This window comes from Pleurodeles waltl, chromosome 6 (genome assembly GCF_031143425.1).
Source record: "Pleurodeles waltl isolate 20211129_DDA chromosome 6, aPleWal1.hap1.20221129, whole genome shotgun sequence".
Classification (NCBI taxonomy): Eukaryota; Metazoa; Chordata; class Amphibia; order Caudata; family Salamandridae; genus Pleurodeles; species Pleurodeles waltl.
The window spans coordinates 1079145007-1079169511 of record NC_090445.1 but is presented as its reverse complement, the minus strand read 5'-3'; the positions used below and the strand labels follow the sequence as shown (position 1 = coordinate 1079169511).

Here is a 24505-nt window from a genome sequence, read left to right as displayed (position 1 = left end):
AGCAGAGGCACATTTCGGAAGACACCTTTTAGGGGAGGGTTTCGGGGTCAACCCACAGAAACCAACACTTCACAGACAAGACCACATACCTACCAGGGTCAATATCAAAGGGGAGGTTTTCGGGGACAATATAGAGGAGGCCAATTCCCAAAAAGTCGCGGAAAATTTCAAGCTCCCAAAACCCCTCAAAATAAACAGTGACTCACAATTCACACAACCCCATCACACAACACCAGTGGGGGGAAGACTAAGCCAATTCTACGAATCTTGGGAAGAAATAACAACAGACACTTGGGTCTTAGCAATTATCCAACATGGCTATTGCATAGAATTTCACAAATTCCCTCCAAACGTCCCACCGAAAACACACAATATGTCAAAACAGCATATAGATCTTCTAGGACTAGAAGTTCAAGCATTACTACAAAAGGACGCAATAGAATTAGTACCAGCCTACAGAAAAACACAGGAGTTTACTCACTGTATTTTCTAATACCAAAGAAGGACAAAACTCTGAGACCAATACTAGATCTCAGAACACTAAATACCTACATCAAATCAGACCACTTTCACGTGGTCACATTACAAGACGTTATCCCACTGCTCAAACAGCAAGACTACATGACAACATTAGACCTAAAGGATGCGTATTTCCACATACCGATACATCCTTCCCACAGGAAATACCTAAGGTTTGTATTCAAAGGAATACATTACCAATTCAAAGTGTTGCCATTGGGAATAACAACTGCGCCAAGAGTCTTTACAAAATGCCTGGCAGTAGTAGCTGCACATATCAGAAGGCAGCAGATACACGTGGTCCCTTACTTAGACGACTGGTTAATCAAGACCAACACGCTAACAAGGTGTTCACGTCACACAAAGTATGTCATACAGACCCTTCACAAGCTGGGTTTCTCAATCAACTATGCAAAGTCACACCTTTTGCCGTATCAAACACAGCAATACTTAGGAGCGACAATCAACACAACAGAAGGGATAGCCACTCCAAGTCCACAAAGGGTCCAAACATTTCACAAGGTGATACAGGCCATGTATCCAACACAAAAGATACAAGCAAAAATAGTATTAAAACTCCTAGGCATGATGTCTTCATGCATAGCCATTGTCCCAAACGCAAGATTGCACATGCGGCCCTTACAACAATGCCTAGCATCACAATGGTCACATGCACAGGGTCAACTTCTAGATCTGGTGTTGATAGACCGCCAAACATACATCTCGCTTCTATGGTGGAACAGTACAAATTTAAACAAAGGGCGGCCTTTCCAAGACCCAGTGCCACAATACGTCATAACAACGGATGCTTCCATGACAGGGTGGGGAGCACACCTCAATCAACACAGCATCCAAGGACAATGGGACATACATCAAAAGAAGTTTCACATAAATCACTTAGAACTGTTAGCAGTATTTCTAGCGTTGAAAGCATTTCAACCCATGATAACCCACAAATACATTCTTGTCAAAACAGACAACATGACAACAATGTATTATTTAAACAAACAGGGGGGGACACACTCGACACAGTTGTGTCTCCTAACACAAAAAATATGGCATTGGGCAATTCACAACCACATTCGCCTAATAGCACAATTTATTCCAGGGATCCAGAACCAGCTAGCAGACAATCTCTCTCGGGATCACCAACAAGTCCACAAATGGGAAATTCACCCCCAAATACTGAACACTTACTTTCAAATTTGGGGAACACCTCAAATAGATCTATTTGCAACAAAAGAAAACGCAAAATGCCAAAACTTCGCATCCAGGTTCCCACACCATCAATCCCAAGGCAATGCTCCATGGATGAATTGGTCAGGGATATTTGCGTACGCTTTTCCACCTCTCCCTCTCCTTCCATATCTACTAAACAGATTGAGTCAAAACAAACTCAAACTCATACTAATAGCACCAACATGGGCAAGACAACCTTGGTATACAACACTACTAGACATGTCAGTAGTACCTCATGTCAAGCTACCCAACAGACCAGATCTGTTAACACAACACAAACAACAGATCAGGCATCCAAACCCAGCATCGCTGAATCTAGCAATTTGGCTCCTGAAATCCTGGAATTTGGACACTTAGACCTCACACAAGAGTGTATGGAGGTCATAAAACAAGCTAGAAAACCTTCCACTAGACACTGCTATGCAAATAAATGGAAAAGATTTGTTTGTTACTGCCATAATAATCAAATTCAACCATTGCACGCATCTCCAAAAGATGTAGTAGGATATTTACTACATTTGCAAAAATCAAATCTAGCTTTCTCTTCCATAAAGATACATCTCACCGCAATATCTGCTTACCTGCAGATTACTCATTCAACTTCCCTATTTAGAATACCTGTCATTAAAGCGTTTATGGAAGGCCTAAAGAGAATTATACCACCAAGGACACCACCTGTTCCTTCATGGAACCTCAACATTGTCTTAACAAGGCTCATGGGTCCACCTTTCGAACCCATGCATTCTTGTGAAATGCAATACTTAACGTGGAAAGTTGCATTTCTCATTGCCATCACATCTCTAAGAAGAGTGAGTGAGATTCAGGCATTTACCATACAAGAACCATTTATTCAAATACACAAGAATAAGGTAGTTCTAAGAACAAATCCAAAATTCTTACCAAAGGTTATCTCACCGTTCCACTTAAATCAAACAGTAGAATTACCAGTGTTCTTCCCACAGCCAGATTCCGTAGCTGAAAGAGCACTACATACATTAGACATCAAGAGAGCACTAATGTACTACATTGACAGAACAAAACAAATTAGGAAGACAAAACAACTATTGCCTTTCAAAAACCTCATACAGGAAATCCAATTTCAAAACAAGGCATTGCCAGGTGGATAGTTAAGTGTATTCAAACCTGCTATTCTAAAGCAAAGAGAGAGCTGCCTATTACACCAAAGGCACACTCAACCAGAAAGAAAGGGGCTACCATGGCCTTTCTAGGAAATATTCCAATGAACGAAATATGTAAGGCAGCAACATGGTCTACGCCTCATACATTTACCAAGCACTACTGTGTAGATGTGTTAACGGCACAACAAGCCACAGTAGGTCAGGCTGTACTAAGAACATTATTTCAAACTACTTCAACTCCTACAGGCTGAACCACCGCTTTTGGGGAGATAACTGCTTACTAGTCTATGCAAAGCATGTGTATCTGCAGCTACACATGCCATTGAACGGAAAATGTCACTTACCCAGTGTACATCTGTTCGTGGCATGAGTCGCTGCAAATTCACATGCGCCCACCCGCCTCCCCGGGAGCCTGTAGCCGTTTAGAAGTAGATCCTAAACAATTGTACATTTGTAAATATATTACTTTAACCTTTATTATGTACATACGTATTCATTCCATTGCATGGGCACTATAACTAACATACACAACTCCTACCTCACCCTCTGCGGGGAAAACAATCTAAGATCGAGTCGACGCCCATGCGCAATGGAACCGAAAGGGGAGGAGTCCCTCGGTCTCGTGACTCGAAAAGACTTCTTCGAAGAAAAACAACTTGTAACACTCCGAGCCCAACACCAGACGGCGGACTGTGCACAGCATGTGAATCTGCACCGACTCATGCCACGAACAGATGTACACTGGGTAAGTGACATTTTCCATACTAATCAAACAGTGTCATGACTGTGCAGAATATTATATTAAAACCATATAAAAAGTACTGAAGATCTGCGATATCAATTTTAGTTTTATACTGTGCAGGGGAAACCTGCTATGGATGCTCATTTCAGTGTGATGTTGTTTTGAGTTGTAGGTATGGCGTGTTTTCATTTACTTTGTTGTGAATTGTTTTCTATACAAAGAGTGCCTGTGTTGTTGCCCATGTGCCACATGTAACCTTTGCACATTTTCATATACAGAAATGTTGTAAGTGAAGCCACTCGAGCTCTGCGAAACGCAGCTGGAAATTTCTATATAAATGATAAATCGACAGGTGCTGTTGTGGCTCAGCAACCATTCGGGGGATCTCGGGCCTCAGGTAAGTAGTGTCTGCATGCACTTATTTCCTAGTGTTTATATTTCTCGAAAGTGATAAAGGATGGTTGGTCAGAAGTGAGCAATTCAAGAGGACCCCTCCGCAAAATCATTATGTTGGCTGCCGGTGCTGTAAATTGACTGTGTTGTGAAGATCTGTGCCAGTTAGAGGCCTATAGTTGTTGCGCTCTCCCCATGAGCAATGGAAAGAGGTGTCCAATTCAACATTATTCAGAGGTAACACCTTTCTAGAGTTTAGAAAATGTGTAGCCTAATCTACTAGCAAAATTGTGTGTTTATTTTACAATTTCCTCAAATAATTCCAAAAACTACAATTTATGTCAAGTAGGTCTACGGGATGATTAAGCTCCATGTTTGCACTGGTTCTTACATTCAGTTACAAAGCTATAAATTGTTCTCAGCACCTACCATAGCAACCGGACACATGGTATGCAAAGGATTGGTTGGCTCTTGATTCTTGCTGGGGGCTGGTCCAGGACACCACAAGTGATGTGTGTGTCTCTGAACTCCACAAGCGCTTGAGTTTACAAGAGTGAATACCCGGAGCATAAGGCCCGAGGGGAACTGTTCCCAAAGGGCTGCCTTACACACAAAAATTGTATTCCCCACATGGAACTCTTCCCTGTAGAGGGTCAGAACATGCAGGGATACTCTTTTGAGATCCATTTGCAATTGCCTCCTCGGACTGCCCTTTCCCAGATTATTAGCAAGTTTCAACAGCCATCAGCAACCGTGCTGGAAGCAGGACAGAGTCTGCGCCTGCTGTCATGCTCACTGCAGCCCCTGCTTGTAACTATATTTAAACTCCGACAGCAGAAAGCAGAGGACTTAAGATGGATGTCAGCTCACCTCTAGCTAGGGGAGGGAACAGTAGAACGACCCTAAGCAGACAGGCCCAGGTCAGAACTGCATTCTTCCACAGGGAAGCTTAAATATGCACATATCTAAGTACTGTTGCGTGTAATGCTATGTTTGATTTCAGTGTAAACGTTGTTATTCTTCCCAGGCAGAGAGACATGCTTTGTGAAAAGACAGCCAGTGTGCAGATGGGCGAGGCCGACAGTACAGATACATTTCAAAGTTAAAAATGACTTCAATTATATGCGGAACCGTTTGGCATAAATTGAGACTGTTGCCCTTTATCACATAATGGCCATAGCACCCAGTGACCGATTATTGTTCTAAATGGAAAGCTCTACTGGAATCTCGCAAATTCATTTGTAACACTTTTCTCATAGTCCTAACTCTGCCAGAACCGCTGCTGTTTTTTTTGTTCCTTAGGGCTCCCTGCAGTTCCTAGTTAGAAAGGTCTGGTGCTATGTCTGTGCCTGTTAAGTGCTTTGTCCCTCGGGTGTTTACTGGCAGCCATGTACACAGTATCTCTAAGCTCAGATTGTCACATGGGTGTGGAAAAAATCTCACACTCCCAATTCAAGAAATCACAAATTGTTTTGAGGGGGGATAGGCTTCAGAGAAATTCAATAAAAGGGCACACACCTCCACCTCTATGCCATTCCTCTCTTTGTGCCGGAAAAGTAATTGTGACCTGCCTATTCCTTTGAATTTCCTGGTGTGGCAGATAACAGTGAATAGACTAATCCTCAGTGTGTTCCAAATTCCCTCTTCATTGAGTGTGTGCTGGATGACGGACACTTGTGCATGGAGGTGGTATCACTTTTCCATCAGTGCACATAACTTTGGAAGTTGCTTCTTAGGCACCTGGTTGACACACACACCTTGACTATGAGTGCCTCATTTAATTAATCACCAGTTTAAACCCTTCTTTGCACATATGTCTGAATTATTTGCTTGTTGATAAAATCAGCCACGTTTTTCCTCCAATAATTTGTGGCAGATCAAACCTGCTAAAATTTACCAGGTGAATGCCATGAAATTCAGATTTTCGTTTGGAAAGCACAGAAATTCGTTTACATGTAACTATGTCCTCCACCCCAAAGGTGACAGGAAAACTCATAATAGGTGCTAGTTATCACATTCAGTACATAACCTTGGTTATCATTATCTATCAGGTGTGACACTTATCTCACCATGTGACAACTATCTCACCAAGACCAACGCACTTGTAATCAAGACCTTAAACTTCAGAACTACTTTGAAAAAACTTGGTTGGGTGAAGACTCGAGAGGTTACGCAACATTATTATGTGCTTTGGTTGTGGATCTGGTTGCTATTTGCTGGATTTACAGGCCCTCAGTGCAATCGTGAATGCTAGATTTGGTAAGGGTATCTGCAGATGATTGATTGATACCTGATGATTGGTTGTTGAAGGCAGACTCACCACAGTAAGTCATAGACCAACCCCAGACAACGGTGGACCTTTTGCCATCTTTGGGACTCTGTCAACATACTGAAGTCATGCTAAACTCCTTCATAGATGCTCCCATTCATCGTAGCCATCTTGGATACAATGAGGTTTTAGGGTTGCCCCCTGGAGCATAATCCAGGACATTCAAGCTATGATCCTTATGTTTCAGCCTCAGACCTGGATCTCAGGGAGGGTGGCCCTATGATTTCTGGGCCTCCTGCATCCTGCTCATCAACTATGCCAGGTGGCAGTGGCAATCTCTCCAGTGGGACCTGAAGTCACAGTGGGCCCAGCACCAGGGAAACCTGTTGGAATCCATCTAGGTTTTGGAGGAGTTTGCAAAATATATGCAGTGGTGGCTGTTCGACTGCAACTGGACTGGCAGCAGACCCTCTTTCTGCCTACCTACCTACCCACAGATAACAGTGGTGACACACCCACAGCTTCTGGACTGGCGGGGGGGGCAACCTGGCAGAGGTGGATATCAGAGAACTCTAGTCTCTAGCAGAGGCCTGGCTCCACATAAACCTTCTGAATTTGCAAGTGAGTTGGTTGGTGTTGAAGGACTTCCTGCCAACCATCAAATGGAAGTGCAGGTTCTCCTGGACAACACTACCACCATATGGTATTTTAACAACTAGGGATGGTTGGAGTCCTGGATCCTGTGCCAGGAGGTTTATGCGTCTTGATCTATTCTCTATCTCCAAGAACATGCAGTGTCTATGCTTTTGGGCTCTGGAGTACTCAAAAATACTCTATCGCTCCGAGACACATTTCACTTAGAGTGGAGCACAAGACTCCTGTATGACTTCCTGCCACTGCCTCTCCACAGAGTTCTGAAAATGATCAGGAATGACAGTCTAAGTCATCTTGGTGGCCCCAGATTGCACCAGGAGAGTTGGTACCCAGAATTGGGCATGAGCCTCCGACTTCCAGTCAGGCTGCTGCTTTGGGAGGATCTTCTGATGCATTAGCAGGGCAGGGTCTTGGAATCAGGTGTGCACAATCTGCACCTCCATGCATGAAGATTGAGTGACTTGGGTTATTTCTTTGGTCTTCCTTACAAATGCTTTGATGTGATCTTGGCAATCATCAACCTGTCCATGAAATTGGTGTAAAACATATGCTGAGATAGATTTGTGGCTTGGTGGAGCACCTGCTAAACAGACCTGTTGCAAGCAAACTGTTGCATGTCTTGTTGTTTGTTTTATCTTTGTCCCAACAAGGAATTGTGGTCGGCACTGTTAAAAGTTACCTGTCAGCCCATCTAACTATTTTGCGTTTGTAGGACCAGCATTCCGTGTTGAAATCATTTTGTTTGTAATGGGATTTCCTAAAGGTTTGTGTAGGAAGTTGGCTCTGTATGCACTATTTCAAAGTAAGGAATACTATGCACAGAGTCGAAGGGTTCCCCTTAGAGGTAAGATAGTGGCAAAAAGAGATAATACTAATGCTCTATTTTGTGGTAGTGTGGTCGAGCAGTAGGCTTATCAAAGGAGTAGTGTTAAGCATTTGTTGTACATACACACAGGCAATAAACGAGGAACACACACTCAGAGACAAATCCAGCCAATAGGTTTTGTTATAGAAAAATATATTTTCTTAGTTTATTTTAAGAACCACAGGTTCAAATTCTACATGTAATATCTCATTTGAAAGGTATTGCAGGTAAGTACTTTAGGAACTTTGAATCATTACATTAGCATGTATACTTTTTACATAAAACACAATAAGCTGTTTTAAAAGTGGACACTTAGTGCAATTTTCACAGTTCCTGGGGGAGGTAAAGTATTGTTAGGTTTCACAGGTAAGTACGTCACTTACAGGTTTCAGTTTTTGGTCCAAGGTAGCCCATCGTTGGGGGTTCAGAGCAACCCCAAAGTTACCACACCAGCAGCTCAGGGCCGGTCAGGTGCAGAGGTCAAAGAGGTGCCCAAAACACATAGGCTTCAATGGAGAGAAGGGGGTGCCCGGGTTCCAGTCTGCCAGCAGGTAAGTACCCGCGTCTTCGGAGGGCAGACCAGGGGGGTTTTGTAGGGCACCGGGGGGGACACAAGTCAGCACAAAAAGTACACCCTCAGCAGCGCGGGGGCGGCCGGGTGCAGTGTGCAAACACGCGTCGGGTTTCTAATGGTTTTCAATGGGAGATCAAGGGATCTCTTCAGCGTTGCAGGCAGGCAAGGGGGGGGCTCCTCGGGGTAGCCACCACCTGGACAAGGGAGAGGGCCTCCTGGGGTTCACTCCTGCACAGGAGTTCCGTTCCTTTAGGTGCTGGGGGCTGCGGGTGCAGGGTCTTTTCCAGCCGTCGGGAAATGGAGTTCAGGCAGTCACGGTCAGGGGGGAGCCTCGGGATTCCCTCTGCAGGCGTCGCTGTGGGGGCTCAGGGGGGACAACTTTGGTTACTCACGGTCTCGGAGTCGCCGGAGGGTCCTCCCTGAGGTGTTAGTTCTCCACCAGTCGAGTCGGGGTCGCCGGGTGCAGTGTTGCAAGTCTCACGCTTCTTGCGGGGAGTTGCAGGGGTCTTTAAATCTGCTCCTTGAAACAAAGTTGCAGTTCTTTTGGAGCAGTGCCGCTGTCCTCTGGAGTTTCTTGTCTTTCTTGAAGCAGGGCAGTCCTCAGAGGATTCAGAGGTCGCTGGTCCCTTGGAAAGCGTCGCTGGAGCAGGTTTCTTTGGAAGCCAGGAGACAGGCCGGTAAGTCTGGGGCCAAAGCAGTTGGTGTCTTCTGTTCTTCCTCTGCAGGGGTTTTTCAGCTCAGCAGTCTTCTTCTTCTTGTAGTTTCAGGAATCTAAATTCTTAGGTTCAGGGAAGCCCTTAAATACTAAATTTAAGGGCGTGTTTAGGTCTGGGGGGTTGGTAGCCAATGGCTACTAGCCCTGAGGGTGGGTACACCCTCTTTGTGCCACCTCCCAAGGGGAGGGGGTCACATCCCTAATCCTATTGGGGAATCCTCCATCTGCAAGATGGAGGATTTCTAAAAGTTAGAGTCACTTCAGCTCAGGACACCTTAGGGGCTGTCCTGACTGGCCAGTGACTCCTCCTTGTTATTCTCATTATTTTCTCTGGCCTTGCCGCCAAAAGTGGGGGCCGTGGCCGGAGGGGGCGGGCAACTCCACTAGCTGGAGTGTCCTGCGGTGCTGGCACAAAGGGGTGAGCCTTTGAGGCTCACCGCCAGGTGTGACAGCTCCTGCCTGGGGGAGGTGTTAGCATCTCCACCCAGTGCAGGCTTTGTTACTGGCCTCAGAGTGACATAGGCACTCTCCCCATGGGGCCAGCAACATGTCTCGGTTGTGGCAGGCTGCTGGAACCAGTCAGCCTACACAGATAGTCAGTTAAGGTTTCAGGGGGCACCTATAAGGTGCCCTCTGGGGTGTGTATTACAATAAAATGTACACTGGCATCAGTGTGCATTTATTGTGCTGAGACGTTTGATACCAAACTTCCCAGTTTTCAGTGTAGCCATTATGGTGCTGTGGAGTTCGTGTAAAACAGACTCCCAGACCATATACTCTTATGGCTACCCTGCACTTACAATGTCTAAGGTATTGCTTAGACACTGTAGGGGCACAGTGCTCATGCACTGGTGCCCTCACCTATGGTATAGTGCACCCTGCCTTAGGGCTGTAAGGCCTGCTAGAGGGGTGACTTATCTATACCTGCATAGGCAGTGAGAGGCTGGCATGGCACCCTGAGGGGAGTGCCATGTCGGCTTACTCGGTTTGTTCTCACCAGCACACACAAGCTGGCAAGCAGTGTGTCTGTGCTGAGTGAGGGGTCTCCAGGGTGGCATAAGACATGCTGCAGCCCTTAGAGACCTTCCTTGGCATCAGGGCCCTTGGTACCTGGGGTACCATTTACAAGGGACTTATCTGGATGCCAGGGTGTGCCAATTGTGGATACAAAAGTACAGGTTAGGGAAAGAACACTGGTGCTGGGGCCTGGTTAGCAGGCCTCAGCACACTTTCAATTCAAAACATAGCATCAGCAAAGGCAAAAAGTCAGGGGGTAACCATGCCAAGGAGGCATTTCCTTACACAACCCCCCCCCCCCCCCCCCCCCCCAAACGAAAGAGGATGAGACTAACCTTTCCCAAGAGAGTCTTCATTTTCTAAGTGGAAGAACCTGGAAAGGCCATCTGCATTGGCATGGGCAGTCCCAGGTCTGTGTTCCACTATAAAGTCCATTCCCTGTAGGGAGATGGACCACCTCAACAGTTTTGGATTTTCACCTTTCATTTGCATCAGCCATCTGAGAGGTCTGTGGTCAGTTTGAACTAGGAAGTGAGTACCAAAGAGGTATGGTCTCAACTTCTTCAGGGACCAAACCACAGCAAAGTCCTCCCTCTCAATGGCACTCCAACGCTGCTCCCTGGGGAGTAACCTCCTGCTAATGAAAGCAACAGGCTGGTCAAGGCCATCATCATTTGTTTGGGACAAAACTGCCCCTATCCCATGTTCAGAGGCATCTGTTTGCACAATGAATTGCTTGGAGTAATCTGGAGCTTTTAGAACTGGTGCTGTGCACATAGCTTGTTTCAGGGTGTCAAAGGCCTGTTGGCATTCTACAGTCCAGTTTACTTTCTTGGGCATTTTCTTGGAGGTGAGTTCTGTGAGGGCTGTCACAATGGATCCATATCCCTTCACAAACCTCCTATAGTACCCAGTCAAGCCAAGGAATGCCCTGACTTGAGTCTGGGTTTTTGGAGCTGCCCAGTCCAGAATAGTCTGGATCTTAGGCTGGAGTGGCTGAACTTGGCCTCCACCTACAAGGTGTCCCAAGTAAACCACAGTTCCCTGCCCTATCTGGCATTTGGATGCCTTGATAGAGAGGCCTGCTGATTGCAGAGCCTTCAAAACCTTCTTCAGGTGGACCAGGTGATCCTGCCAGTTGGAGCTAAAGACAGCAATATCATCAAGATAAGCTGCACTAAAGGACTCCAACCCAGCAAGGACTTGATTCACCAACCTTTGGAAGGTGGCAGAGGCATTCTTTAAACCAAAGGGCATAACAGTAAACTGATAATGCCCATCAGGTGTGGAGAATGCTGTTTTCTCTTTTGCTCCAGGTGCCATTTTGATTTGCCAGTACCCTGCTGTTAAGTCAAAGGTACTTAAGAATTTGGCAGCACCTAATTTGTCAATCAGCTCGTCAGCTCTAGGAATGGGATGGGCATCTGTCTTGGTGACAGAATTAAGACCTCTGTAGTCCACACAAAACCTCATCTCTCTCTTTCCTTCTTTGGTGTGAGGTTTGGGGACTAAGACCACTGGGCTATCCCAGGGGCTGTCAGAGTGCTCAATTACTCCCAATTCCAGCATCTTGTGGACTTCCACCTTGATGCTTTCCTTAACTTGATCAAACTGTCTGAAGATGTTGTTTTTGACAGGCATGCTGTCTCCTGTGTCCACATCATGGGTACACAGGTGTGTCTGACCAGGGGTTAGGGAAAAGAGCTCAGCAAACTGTTGTAGGACCTTCCTACAGTCAGCTTGCTGTTGGCCAGAGAGGGTGTCTGAATAGATCACTCCATCCACTGAGCCATCTTTAGGGTCTGATGAGAGGAGATCAGGGAGAGGCTCACTCTCAGCTTCCTGGTCCTCATCTGTTACCATCAACAGATTCACATCAGCCCTATCATGGAAGAGTTTTAGGCGGTTTACATGGATCACCCTCTTGGGGCTCCTGCTTGTGCCTAGGTCCACCAGGTAGGTGACCTGACTCTTCTTTTCCAGGATTGGGTAAGGGCCACTCCATCTGTCCTGAAGTGGCCTGGGAGCCACAGGCTCCAAAACCCAGACTTTCTGCCCTGGTTGAAATTCAACCATTGCAGCCTTTTGGTCATACCAAAACTTCTGGAGCTGTTGGCTGGCCTCAAGGTTTTTACTTGCCTTTTCCATGTACTCTGCCATTCTTGAGCGAAGGCCAAGTACATAGTCCACTATGTCTTGTTTAGGCTCATGAAGAGGTCTCTCCCAGCCTTCTTTAACAAGAGCAAGTGGTCCCCTTACAGGGTGGCCAAACAGAAGTTCAAAGGGTGAGAACCCTACTCCCTTCTGAGGCACCTCTCTGTAAGCGAAAAGCAGACATGGCAGGAGGACATCCCATCTCCTTTTGAGTTTTTCTGGGAGCCCCATGATCATGCCCTTTAATGTCTTGTTGAATCTCTCAACAAGGCCATTAGTTTGTGGATGATATGGTGTAGTGAACTAATAAGTCACTCCACACTCATTCCACATGTGTTTTAGGTATGCTGACATGAAGTTGGTACCTCTGTCAGACACCACCTCCTTAGGGAAGCCCACTCTGGTAAAGATACCAATGAGAGCCTTGGCTACTGCAGGGGCAGTAGTCGACCTAAGGGGAATAGCTTCAGGATACCTAGTAGCATGATCCACTACTACCAGGATGTACATATTTCCTGAGGCTGTGGGAGGTTCAAGTGGACCCACTATGTCCACACCCACTCTTTCAAAGGGGACCCCCACCACTGGAAGTGGAATGAGGGGGGTCTTTGGGTGTCCACCTGTCTTACCACTGGCTTGACAGGTGGGACAGGAGATGCAAAACTCCTTAACCTTCTGGGACATGTTGGGCCAGTAGAAGTGGTTGACTAACCTCTCCCACGTCTTGGTTTGTCCCAAATGCCCAGCAAGGGGAATATCATGGGCTAAGGTCAGAATAAACTCTCTGAACGCCTGAGGCACTACCACTCTCCTAGTGCCACCAGGTTTGGGATCTCTTGCCTCAGTGTACAGGAGTCCATCTTCCCAATAGACCCTATGTGTTCCATTTTTCTTGCCTTTGGACTCTTCAGCAGCTTGCTGCCTAAGGCCTTCAAGAGAGGGACAGGTTTCTTGTCCCTTACACAACTCCTCCCTTGAGGGTCCCCCTGGGCCTAAGAGCTCAACCTGATAAGGTTCCAGCTCCATAGGCTCAGTTCCCTCAGAGGGCAGAACTTCTTCCTGAGAAGAGAGGTTCTCTTTCTCTTGTTGTGTTGCAGCTGGTTTCCCAGCTGACTTTCCTTTTCTCTTGGTAGGCTGGGCCTTTCTTCCAGACTCCAGCTCTACTTTTTCACCCTGTGCCTTGCACTGTGCCCTTGTCTTGACACACACCAGTTCAGGGATACCCAGCATGGCTGCATGGGTTTTCAGTTCTACCTCAGCCCATGCTGAGGACTCCAGGTCATTTCCAAGCAAACAGTCTACTGGGATATTTGAGGAGACCACCACCTGTTTCAGGCCATTGACCCCTCCCCACTCTAAAGTTACCATAGCCATGGGATGTACTTTAGTCTGATTGTCAGCGGTGGTGACTGGATAAGTTTGTCCAGCCAGGTATTGGCCAGGGGAAACCAGTTTCTCTGTCACCATAGTGACACTGGCACCTGTATCCCTCAGGCCCTTTACACTTGTCCCATTAATTAAGAGCTGCTGCCTGTATTTTTGCATGTTAGGGGGCCAGGCAGCCAGTGTGGCTAAATCCACCCCTCCCTCAGAGACTAATGTAGCTTCAGTGTGACACCTGATTTGTTCTGGGCACACTGTTGATCCCACTTGGAGACTAGCCATTCCAGTGTTAGCTGGAGTGGAGTTTGAAGTGGTATTTTTCTTGGGACAGGCCTTGTCTCCAGTTTGGTGTCCAGACTGACTACAGCTACGACACCAGGCCTTTTTGGGATCAAAGTTTTTACCCTTGTACCCAGAATTGTTTTGTGAAGAGGCTCTGGGCCCACCCTCCTGTGCAGGTTTTTGGGGGCCTGTAGAAGACTCTTTACTATTTTTGTTTTTGGCTGTCTCACCACCCTTCCCCTGGGGAGGTTTTGTGACCCCTTTCTTTTGGTCACCCCCTGTGGAAGTTTTGGACACCCTAGTCTTGACCCAATGGTCTGCCTTCTTTCCCAATTCTTGGGGAGAAATTGGTCCTAGGTCTACCAGATGCTGATGCAGTTTATCATTGAAACAATTACTTAATAGGTGTTCTTTCACAAATAAATTGTACAGCCCATCATAATTACTTACACCACTGCCTTGAATCCAACCATCTAGTGTTTTTACTGAGTAGTCTACAAAGTCAACCCAGGTCTGGCTCGAGGATTTTTGAGCCCCCCTGAATCTAATCCTATACTCCTCAGTGGAGAATCCAAAGCCCTCAATCAGGGTACCCTTCATGAGGTCATAAGATTCTGCATCTTTTCCAGAGAGTGTGAGGAGTCTATCCCTACACTTTCCTGTGAACATTTCCCAAAGGAGAGCACCCCAGTGAGATTTGTTCACTTTTCTGGTTACACAAGCCCTCTCAAAAGCTGTGAACCATTTGGTGATGTCATCACCATCTTCATATTTAGTTACAATCCCTTTAGGGATTTTCAACATGTCAGGAGAATCTCTGACCCTATTTATGTTGCTGCCACCATTGATGGGTCCTAGGCCCATCTCTTGTCTTTCCCTTTCTATGGCTAGGATCTGTCTTTCCAAAGCCAATCTTTTGGCCATCCTGGCTAACTGGATGTCCTCTTCACTGGAGTTATCCTCAGTGATTTCAGAGAGGTTGGTCCCTCCTGTGAGGGAGCCAGCATTTCTGACTATTATGCTTGGAGTCAGGGCTTGAGAGGCCCTGTCCTCCCTAGATAGGACTGGTAGGGGGGAATCATCCTCCAATTCACTATCCTCATCCTCTGTGTTGCCATCCTCAGAGGGGCTGGCCTTTTCAAACTCTGCCAACAGCTCCTGGAGCTGTAGTTTGGAAGGTCTGGGGCCCATTGCTATTTTCTTTATTTTACAGAGTGACCTTAGCTCCCTCATCTTAAGATGGAGGTAAGATGTGGTGTCGAGTTCCACCACATTCACATCTGTACTAGACATTATGCTTCTAAAAGTTGGAATACTTTTTAAGAATCTAAAAACTAGTTCTAGAATCTAATTCAAACTTTTACCAAACTTTTAAACTCTAAAAGGAAATGCTAATAGGGACTAACACAAGGCCCTAGCAGGACTTTTAACAATTTAGAAAAATTTCAAATTGCAAAAATCAATTTCTAATGACAATTTTTGGAATTTGTTGTGTGATCAGGTATTGGCTGAGTAGTCCAGCAAATGCAAAGTCTTGTACCCCACCGCTGATCCACCAATGTAGGAAGTTGGCTCTGTATGCACTATTTCAAAGTAAGGAATAGTATGCACAGAGTCCAAGGGTTCCCCTTAGAGGTAAGATAGTGGCAAAAAGAGATAATACTAATGCTCTATTTTGTGGTAGTGTGGTCGAGCTGTAGGCTTATCAAAGGAGTAGTGTTAAGCATTTGTTGTACATACACACAGGCAATAAATGAGGAACACACACTCAGAGACAAATCCAGCCAATAGGTTTTGTAATAGAAAAATATCTTTTCTTAGTTTATTTTAAGAACCACAGGTTCAAATTCTACATGTAATATCTCATTTGAAAGGTATTGCAGGTAAGTACTTTAGGAACTTTGAATCATTACATTAGCATGTATACTTTTTAAAAAAAAAACACAATAAGCTGTTTTAAAAGTGGACACAGTGCAATTTTCACAGTTCCTGGGGGAGGTAAAGTATTGTTAGGTTTCACAGGTAAGTAAGTCACTTACAGGTTTCAGTTTTTGGTCCAAGGTAGCCCACCGTTGGGGGTTCAGAGCAACCCCAAAGTTACCACACCAGCAGCTCAGGGCCGGTCAGGTGCAGAGGTCAAAGAGGTGCCCAAAACACATAGGCTTCAATGGAGAGAAGGGGGTGCCCCGGTTCCAGTCTGCCAGCAGGTAAGTACCCGCGTCTTCGGAGGGCAGACCAGGGGGGTTTTGTAGGGCACCAGGGGGGACACAAGTCAGCACAAAAAGTACACCCTCAGCAGCGCGGGGGCGGCCGGGTGCAGTGTGCAAACACGCGTCGGGTTTCTAATGGTTTTCAATGAGAGATCAAGGGATCTCTTCAGTGTTGCAGGCAGGCAAGGGGGGGGCTCCTCGGGGTAGCCACCACCCGGACAAGGGAGAGGGCCTCCTGGGGGTCACTCCTACACAGGAGTTCCGTTCCTTTAGGTGCTGGGGGCTGCGGGTGCAGGGTCTTTTCCAGCCGTCGGGAAATGGAGTTCAGGCAGTCGCGGTCAGGGGGGAGCCTCGGGATTCCCTCTGCAGGCGTCGCTGTGGGGGCTCATGGGGGACAACTTTGGTTACTCACGGTCTCGGAGTCGCCGGAGGGTCCTCCCTGAGGTGTTAGTTCTCCACCAGTCGAGTCGGGGTCGCCGGGTGCAGTGTTGCAAGTCTCACGCTTCTTGCGGGGAGTTGCAGGGGTCTTTAAATCTGCTCCTTGAAACAAAGTTGCAGTTCTTTTGGAGCAGTGCCGCTGTCCTCTGGAGTTTCTTGTCTTTCTTGAAGCAGGGCAGTCCTCAGAGGATTCAGAGGTCGCTGGTCCCTTGGAAAGCGTCGCTGGAGCAGGTTTCTTTGGAAGGCAGGAGACAGGCCGGTAAGTCTGGGGCCAAAGCAGTTGGTGTCTTCTGTTCTTCCTCTGCAGGGTTTTTTCAGCTCAGCAGTCTTCTTCTTCTTGTAGTTTCAGGAATCTAAATTCTTAGGTTCAGGGAAGCCCTTAAATACTAAATTTAAGGGCATGTTTAGGTCTGGGGGGTTAGTAGCCAATGGCTACTAGCCCTGAGGGTGGGTACACCCTCCTTGTGCCTCCTCCCAAGGGGAGGGGGTCACATCCCTAATCCTATTGGGGAATCCTCCATCTGCAAGATGGAGGATTTCTAAAAGTTAGAATCACTTCAGCTCAGGACACCTTAGGGGCTGTCCTGACTGGCCAGTGACTCCTCCTTGTTATTCTCATTATTTTCTCTGGCCTTGCCGCCAAAAGTGGGGGCCGTGGCCGGAGGGGGCGGGCAACTCCACTAGCTGGAGTGTCCTGCGGTGTTGGCACAAAGGGGTGAGCCTTTGAGGCTCACCGCCAGGTGTGACAGCTCCTGCCTGGGGGAGGTGTTAGCATCTCCACCCAGTGCAGGCTTTGTTACTGGCCTCAGAGTGACATAGGCACTCTCCCCATGGGGCCAGCAACATGTCTCGGTTGTGGCAGGCTGCTGGAACCAGTCAGCCTACACAGATAGTCGGTTAAGGTTTCAGGGGGCACCTCTAAGGTGCCCTCTGGGGTGTATTTTACAATAAAATGTACACTGGCATCAGTGTGCATTTATTGTGCTGAGAAGTTTGATACCAAACTTCCCAGTTTTCAGTGTAGCCATTATGGTGCTGTGGAGTTCGTGTAAAACAGACTCCCAGACCATATACTCTTATGGCTACCCTGCACTTACAATGTCTAAGGTATTGCTTAGACACTGAAGGGGCACAGTGCTCATGCACTGGTGCCCTCACCTATGGTATAGTGCACCCTGCCTTAGGGCTGTAAGGCCTGCTAGAGGGGTGACTTATCTATACCTGCATAGGCAGTGAGAGGCTGGCATGGCACCCTGAGGGGAGTGCCATGTCGACTTACTCGTTTTGTTCTCACCAGCACACACAAGCTGGCAAGCAGTGTGTCTGTGCTGAGTGAGGGGTCTCCAGGGTGGCATAAGACATGCTGCAGCCCTTAGAGACCTTCCTTGGCATCAGGGCCCTTGGTACCTGGGGTACCATTTACAAGGGACTTATCTGGATGCCAGGGTGTGCCAATTGTGGATACAAAAGTACAGGTTAGGGAAAGAACACTGGTGCTGGGGCCTGGTTAGCAGGCCTCAGCACACTTTCAATTCAAAACATAGCATCAGCAAAGGCAAAAAGTCAGGGGGTAACCATGCCAAGGAGGCATTTCCTTACAGTTTGTATCATACTTTTCGACCTAAACCCTTTCTGATGCCACAGTGGGATTTAAATTTGGTTCTCACGTTTCTAATTTGCACCCCTTGTGAGCCAATGCACAGTTGTCCATTATGCCTCTTGATCTGGAAAACAGTCTTTCTAGTCCCAAAAATATCAGCTCGTCACATGATTGGATTTCAGGCCTTTTCGGGCTAACACTTTGTACACTACCCTTTTCCAAAACAACTGGTATTGTGAATTTGAGCTGCATTCCTGTGAAAGGTTTTGATTCCTTTTCATGTTGCAAAGGTTGTCACCCTTCTAACATTTCTTCGCTTCGCCTCATCCTTGAAAGGAAGAGGAGAGATTGGATCATAAAGAGCTCTGAGTTTCTACATTGATCATACCAGAGACCTACCTTCGGGTGGATGAGCATCTCTTTGTGGGATTCTCAGGAGCAAAGAAAGCCTAGGCAGTGCAGACACAGACCATTTCAAGATAGATAACCCTCTGTATTGTGATTTGCTTTGTTCAGGATAGGAAGCAATCTCCAGAAGATCTAAGGGCTCATGCCACCCGAGCTAAGGCTGCTACTACTATGTTAGCATGCAGAGTGCATGTTGTCAGTATTTGCAGACTGTTAATATGGGCATTGGTGCCCACGTTCACAAAGCTCTATTGCCTTGACAGTCAGATCTATTAGTTGGGTCCTTTTTTTATCTGAGCCATTCCACAGACTCACCACCTTATGAAGGTACTGCTTTGGTATCTATTCACAAGGTGAGGATTCTGCAGAAGAACAAGCTACCTTCTGTATCTCTCTTTGTGGTGAATGCACTAACCACAGATTCCTCACCACCCTTCCATCTTCCTATTCAGTAGAATGGTCTCCTTTTCCTTCTAATAAGGGCCCAATTTAGGCAGACTGGTCTTTCCAATTGGCTGATGATCTCTGCGTCGCATAGCATGGACAAGCTTACAGAAAAACACTAACCTCAGTGTACACAGGTAGAGCTTAAATGCTGCTCTGTCCGTCACTTCGAGGATGGAACAAAGTCACTGAAGTTGCATGGTGCCACGTGCTGGTGTGAAGGAGCACTGTTTTTGAGTTTCTGGATCCAGTCTGGTGCCTGGGGATATCCACTAGGTGAGAAATCTTCAGTTGAAGGATCCACCAGAAGGAACGTTACCAATGGTTTGTAGCTTGTTCATTACTGTCTCCTTGTAATCCTCTTGCCTTATCTTGAAAAAAGTGGCTAATTGTCCGCTGCTGTAGGACTCTCAATCAAGTTTAAAATGGTTAAAATCCTGGTTTCCATTGTTAGAAAATGTGATCATTGGCCCTCTTCCTGTCTGCATGATTGTGATTCCAGTGAGAGTTCATGATGCCCAAGCATTGTTTGTTGATTGAGGAATCGCGGGCGACTCTTAGTGAGTGATATGTCAGTGCCTACAGGGAGTGTTTGCAGTGGAATGATGGCTTGCTTGGCGGACGTCAGCTTTAATCCAGTCATGTAGAAAGTACTTGTGGCCACCTTCGGATCCGTCTGTTCGCAGAGCCAGAGGGCTGACTCCTGAAGTTCTGTTTGGATGTCCCACATTGTGTGGGAAGAGGGGCCTTGGAGTTGCAGAGGAGTTTGTTTGCTGGCTTGTGTCCTCCCAGCAAGCCTTCATGGCAGCACATTTGTCTGAATGTGATAGCTCGCTACATCATTTTACAAATACAAAGTATGATTTACTTGTTTTAGTAGATTAATTTAGTTTAGGAAGCCTTTACATTCCTGTGGTTGATAAGGGTATGCATAGGGTGCCTGTTGTGCATGTAAACAGACAGGCAGATCTGTTTTTAGAAACAGAAGGGTCTGTTGAGCCTCATGTATACAAGAATTGTGTCGGGTATGTTGACAGCAGAGCCTGGTATCTGATAGAGCGTAGAGTGTAGGGACCATTGTCAGTGAGACACTGTATTGAGGACACTTACCACTGCCATGCTCAGGATAGGGTTTCACAGCAGAGCTGATCCTGCCCTTCACACTGACAGTATAAGTAGACCCTGAGCATGCCTCTTGATCACTATGTTCCTCAACTCTTAAGAGGTCTTCGAAGACCAGCACTTTTACTCGTACTAAGCATTTACATGTTCCAGGTCAAATGCGGTTCCTTCCAAGTTCGATTGATATTGAAGACAGTTTACTCAGTGATAACAGCATTGTTGCTATATCGCTTTACTCATGAAGTATTTTGTGCATAGGCCAACACTTCCTTGATTTTGCAAGCTTGGCCCCAGTTGCTCGAAACTTGGAGTTTTTCAATTGTTCACTCACTTGTGACTTCCTTCCAGTAACAATTGCTTCTGTTGTTCTTCCTCCAGGAACGAATGATAAGCCGGGAGGTCAACATTATGTCCTACGCTGGACCTCTCCCCAAGTGATTAAAGAAACACACGTACCCCTGGGCAGCTGGAAGTACCCCTACATGGAGTGAGCCGTGGCACACGGGGTCTGCAAGAAGTAGGCTCATTGCAGCCACCTATTTCTCTGGATTTTGAGACTACCTGTTACAAATCTGTAGAATTCAAGGGACAGCGGGAAATTTTAAAATATTTTTAATACAGAAGATTAATATAACTATTTTAAATAGAAAACATTTTAACAAATGGGCCACAAAAATGTTCACGGTGGCCCTGAGGTATGGAATGCGCTTCCACAGAGTTTTAATTTTTCATTTTGCTGAGAATCTGTTACTTATAGTTGCCATTTTCAGGTATGGCTTCATTTAGAAGGTATTTGCTATGAGCTACAAAGCAGATCTTACAATTCCAGTGATGGGAATGTTACATTATGGGTCAGACGGAGGCGACATGTTGTATTGTTACAGAAGTGCCTGACAAAAAATACTGCTGAGATTATGCTGTTTGTGAGCTCTGCCCTGAGGTCTGAGATACGCCCAACATGTATTTAATAATCATACTGCTCCATAAATGCCTAGACGACCTTTAGCGCCCACCATGTGGTAGAGCCGTCAGAACTACCATGCTTTTTGTTACCAGAGAAAATGTGATATTTAAAATGATCATCCCACTGGTGTAACAACTGGATGAAATTTAAAATTAGCAATTTAATGTTGTGTTAAATACACCTTTTCCACAATTCTGCCATTTTGCAGCAAAATAACCTTAAAACAATTGCAGGCTCTTTTCAGCAAAATAAGTGAAAACTGTTCGTTTCACCTGCTTTGAAGAAAAGAAATGTATTCGAAAAAAGTCAGTTTGAAGATTTTTTTTTTTCCTCGAAAAAAACCTACTTTGTGGACATTTTCTCTTGCAGCAGTTAAAACAAAAAAAGCGTTCTGCAAATTATATGAAACTAACTGAATTTTACCAGACTTTCACCAGAATTTCATGAAATTTGCAAAAGGGAAGTGCCTCATTTTCACACACCGTTACCTAGAATGACTGTGAATTACCTGTATTCTCAAAATGTCAGGATTCTAATCACAGGAGATGTCTTCTTCAATTTAAAGTAGGGGTGCTGACTGTGAGAATCAGAAAAAAGTGCTGCATTGACAGACATTGTTAGCAGGGGCAGCTCCTGTAGGGCAAAAGCGACGGGGTGGGGGCGCAACAACAAAGAATTAATTTTTTTTAAGAAAGAAGAAACTTACCTCCGCAGTCTTGTCGTTCCTGTGGCCCCCGCTCCACTTGCTGCAGGCACAGGCTTCCAGCCTGCCCTGCAACCAATCCTAACGCTGCTCTTGCATATGAGAGCAGCGTTAGGATTAGCCAGAGTGCCCTGGCTTGGTGCTCTGAGGCAGAGTGGGAGCCTCTTCCTGCTCTCTCCATCCCGGCAACACAGTGCCGGGTTAGACAGAGCCCAGTGCGCATGTGTGTTTGACCAGCTCAATACGGCGGGCCAAACATACATGTGCACTGAGGGGAGTGCTGTGCTCTCCTCCTCTGTCCCTGTCATCGCCCTTGGCCGCATCCCCTTAAAAAATAAAAAATGCATGATTGTAAGCCTCCTTGTGTATCTCTTGCAGTACAACGCTCCTCTAATGGAATATCATTTCTCAGACCTGCAGGCACATTTCAGAAATACCCTCTTGCCATGGATTAGGGGTCATTTTTGTAAATAGGCACGTTTTCGCCAACAACAAAAGTCCAACATGAAACAGCTCAAAGAGCCCTTCTCTCGCCCTGACATGCTGAACTACAGAGATCTCAGTTCGGTTGACACAATTTCTAAAGATTGTTAAGCAGTTTTGAGAAAACTTCATCCCCCCTCACCGTCCGTAGTACTACTCTACTTACCTCATTTTTATTTGCCTTATTCTGTCACTTGCACATAATTTTCCATTTGTGACACGCAGATCGCCCGTGTTGCGGTGAAAAGCTGCTCTTTTAATTGTAGAACTAATTTTTGTTTGCCGATTCTGAGCAACGATCCCAAGGACGCCGGTTTTACCCTGCTTCCTTGTATTCCTGTACTCTCTTTTTAGCCTGCAGCGCCCCCTGTGGCCAACTAGCAGATACAGAGTAGAATATCAACTCGATATTCTGTCAGACGCTGTATATAATCTGTGTATCCAGAATGACAGAGGTCTGAAACATCCATCTGTTACCAATAAGCACTTATACTTTAAAAGGATAGCACGTTATTTATTGCTTTTAAAACAAATGTTTAAGTTCTAGATTTAAAACTCTTAAAACTGTGTTCCTTTTCTGATGCAGATCTTGAAAACCATAGCTGCGCCGGTCACTCTTAAAAGAAGTGGAGCTTTGACTTGGCATCAAGGGTGCAAAAATGCATGTTCTTCTTAGAAAAACTCGCACTTTTACGTTAGTGAACTTGTCGCACTAGTACTCTCTTGACCAGAAAGCACTTATATGTCATCTAGAAAGAAATTCGTACATGCATTGCACTTTAATGTGCAACGATGTTTTGTCATTCTCCTTAAAGGTATTTCCTGTCATTTACCTTAATGCTATGTATCCACCATAACTGTTACTCATTTAATACACTGTAAGAGTTTGAAAATATGTTTCTTCAAGGAGCATTGTTGGTTAATAAAGGGCCCAAGAGACTTGTAAGGATTTCACAAGAGGCTGATTCCCGTAAAAGGCCAGTGGGATGTAGTCTCACCTGTATGGGCCTTTCAGACTTAAGCTTGATACAATAATGGTTCTTTCTCAGACCAACTGACTGCTTCTCCCCCACTGGCATTTGAGACGAAACAATTTATCAGGAATTTCGCCAGATTAATTGATGGGGCAGACCAGTTCGGAGTCCACCCATGATTGGTCAGAAGAGGTACAATGCCGCCCAGCGGTTAAACTGTGTACTCCCACCATACTTCCTCAGTATTTAGTCTTCCTACGCATGAGCATAGACTGAAGTCTACACATCTCTGTTGCAGTGATCTCACTTAGGTTTAAAATGGGCCCAAATTTTATAGAAGCAGGTACTGGTACGGCTTTCAAGCACTTCATCCTAGAGTTACAGAATCCAAAAGCACTTCAGCCCACAACCAGCAACTCTATTGTTAGGTCAAAGAACGGATTACTGATTGCAAATGTTGCAAGTGGTCATGGATCTGTATGACTGTGTTGCTGTTGGTCACGGTCAAGTTAAAATGTTTCTCGTTGCTGCTCTGATGAATGTCAATAATGTTACATCTGCTGGAAATAAATATCTACACAAACAGTGGTGTGTCTGGATGTTCTGCATAATTTATTTCTTTGTAGGAGTGGAAAGCATACTACCATCCCCCTTCAGGTTGTGCATTAAGGATGGTATCACTTTCAAACACAAAAGGTGATGGCAGAATGCTTGCGGTAAGTCTAATCACTGGAAGTCTCTTGGGTATCATCTAATCCATATTTGCATTTTGTGTTTTATTTCATCTTGCATTATCTAAGAGCATTTGCTTTTTGCCTGGTGTGATTCAGTAGTTTTTGTTTCATGCAACGTATGAATATTGTTAAGTGCACCCCGAAGAAATGAGTCACCTTCAAGCGTCTCAGTTCAAGTTGCAGGTATGTGTTTAGGGCAGTGTATGATTGAGAGCTCTGAAGTTGAGGCAGAAAGCAGTGCAAGTTTCTCACAATGCCTCTTAGTGGGTCATAAAGGGGGACAGACTACATGCACATTCAATCCTTGCCATCTCAGAGTGCATAGAGTGATGTTCGCATCTGTGTGCATATTGTAATTGTTAGAGGTATGCAGCTGGAATTTTTCAGAAAGATGTGAGTAGAAAACTGGTGTAAGAGGCTGGAGACGACAGGTGCGGAAGGGTGAACAGGAGCCACTGAATCACTCCGAAGGCCAACAGC

General features: G+C 45.8%; 1 protein-coding gene across 1 annotated transcript in view; it reads left to right on the top strand.

Moving 5' to 3' along the window:
• ALDH4A1 (aldehyde dehydrogenase 4 family member A1) overlaps nucleotides 1–23876 on the top strand; it is a 211062-nt gene extending 187186 nt beyond the window's left edge. The window contains exons 14-15 of the mRNA XM_069240124.1: nucleotides 3918–4036; nucleotides 20546–23876. Of these exons, the coding sequence (XP_069096225.1) occupies nucleotides 3918–4036; nucleotides 20546–20658 (232 nt within the window). The 3' untranslated portion in view covers nucleotides 20659–23876. The remainder of the gene's footprint in view (nucleotides 1–3917; nucleotides 4037–20545) is intronic.
• Nucleotides 23877–24505: the final 629 nt, after the last annotated feature.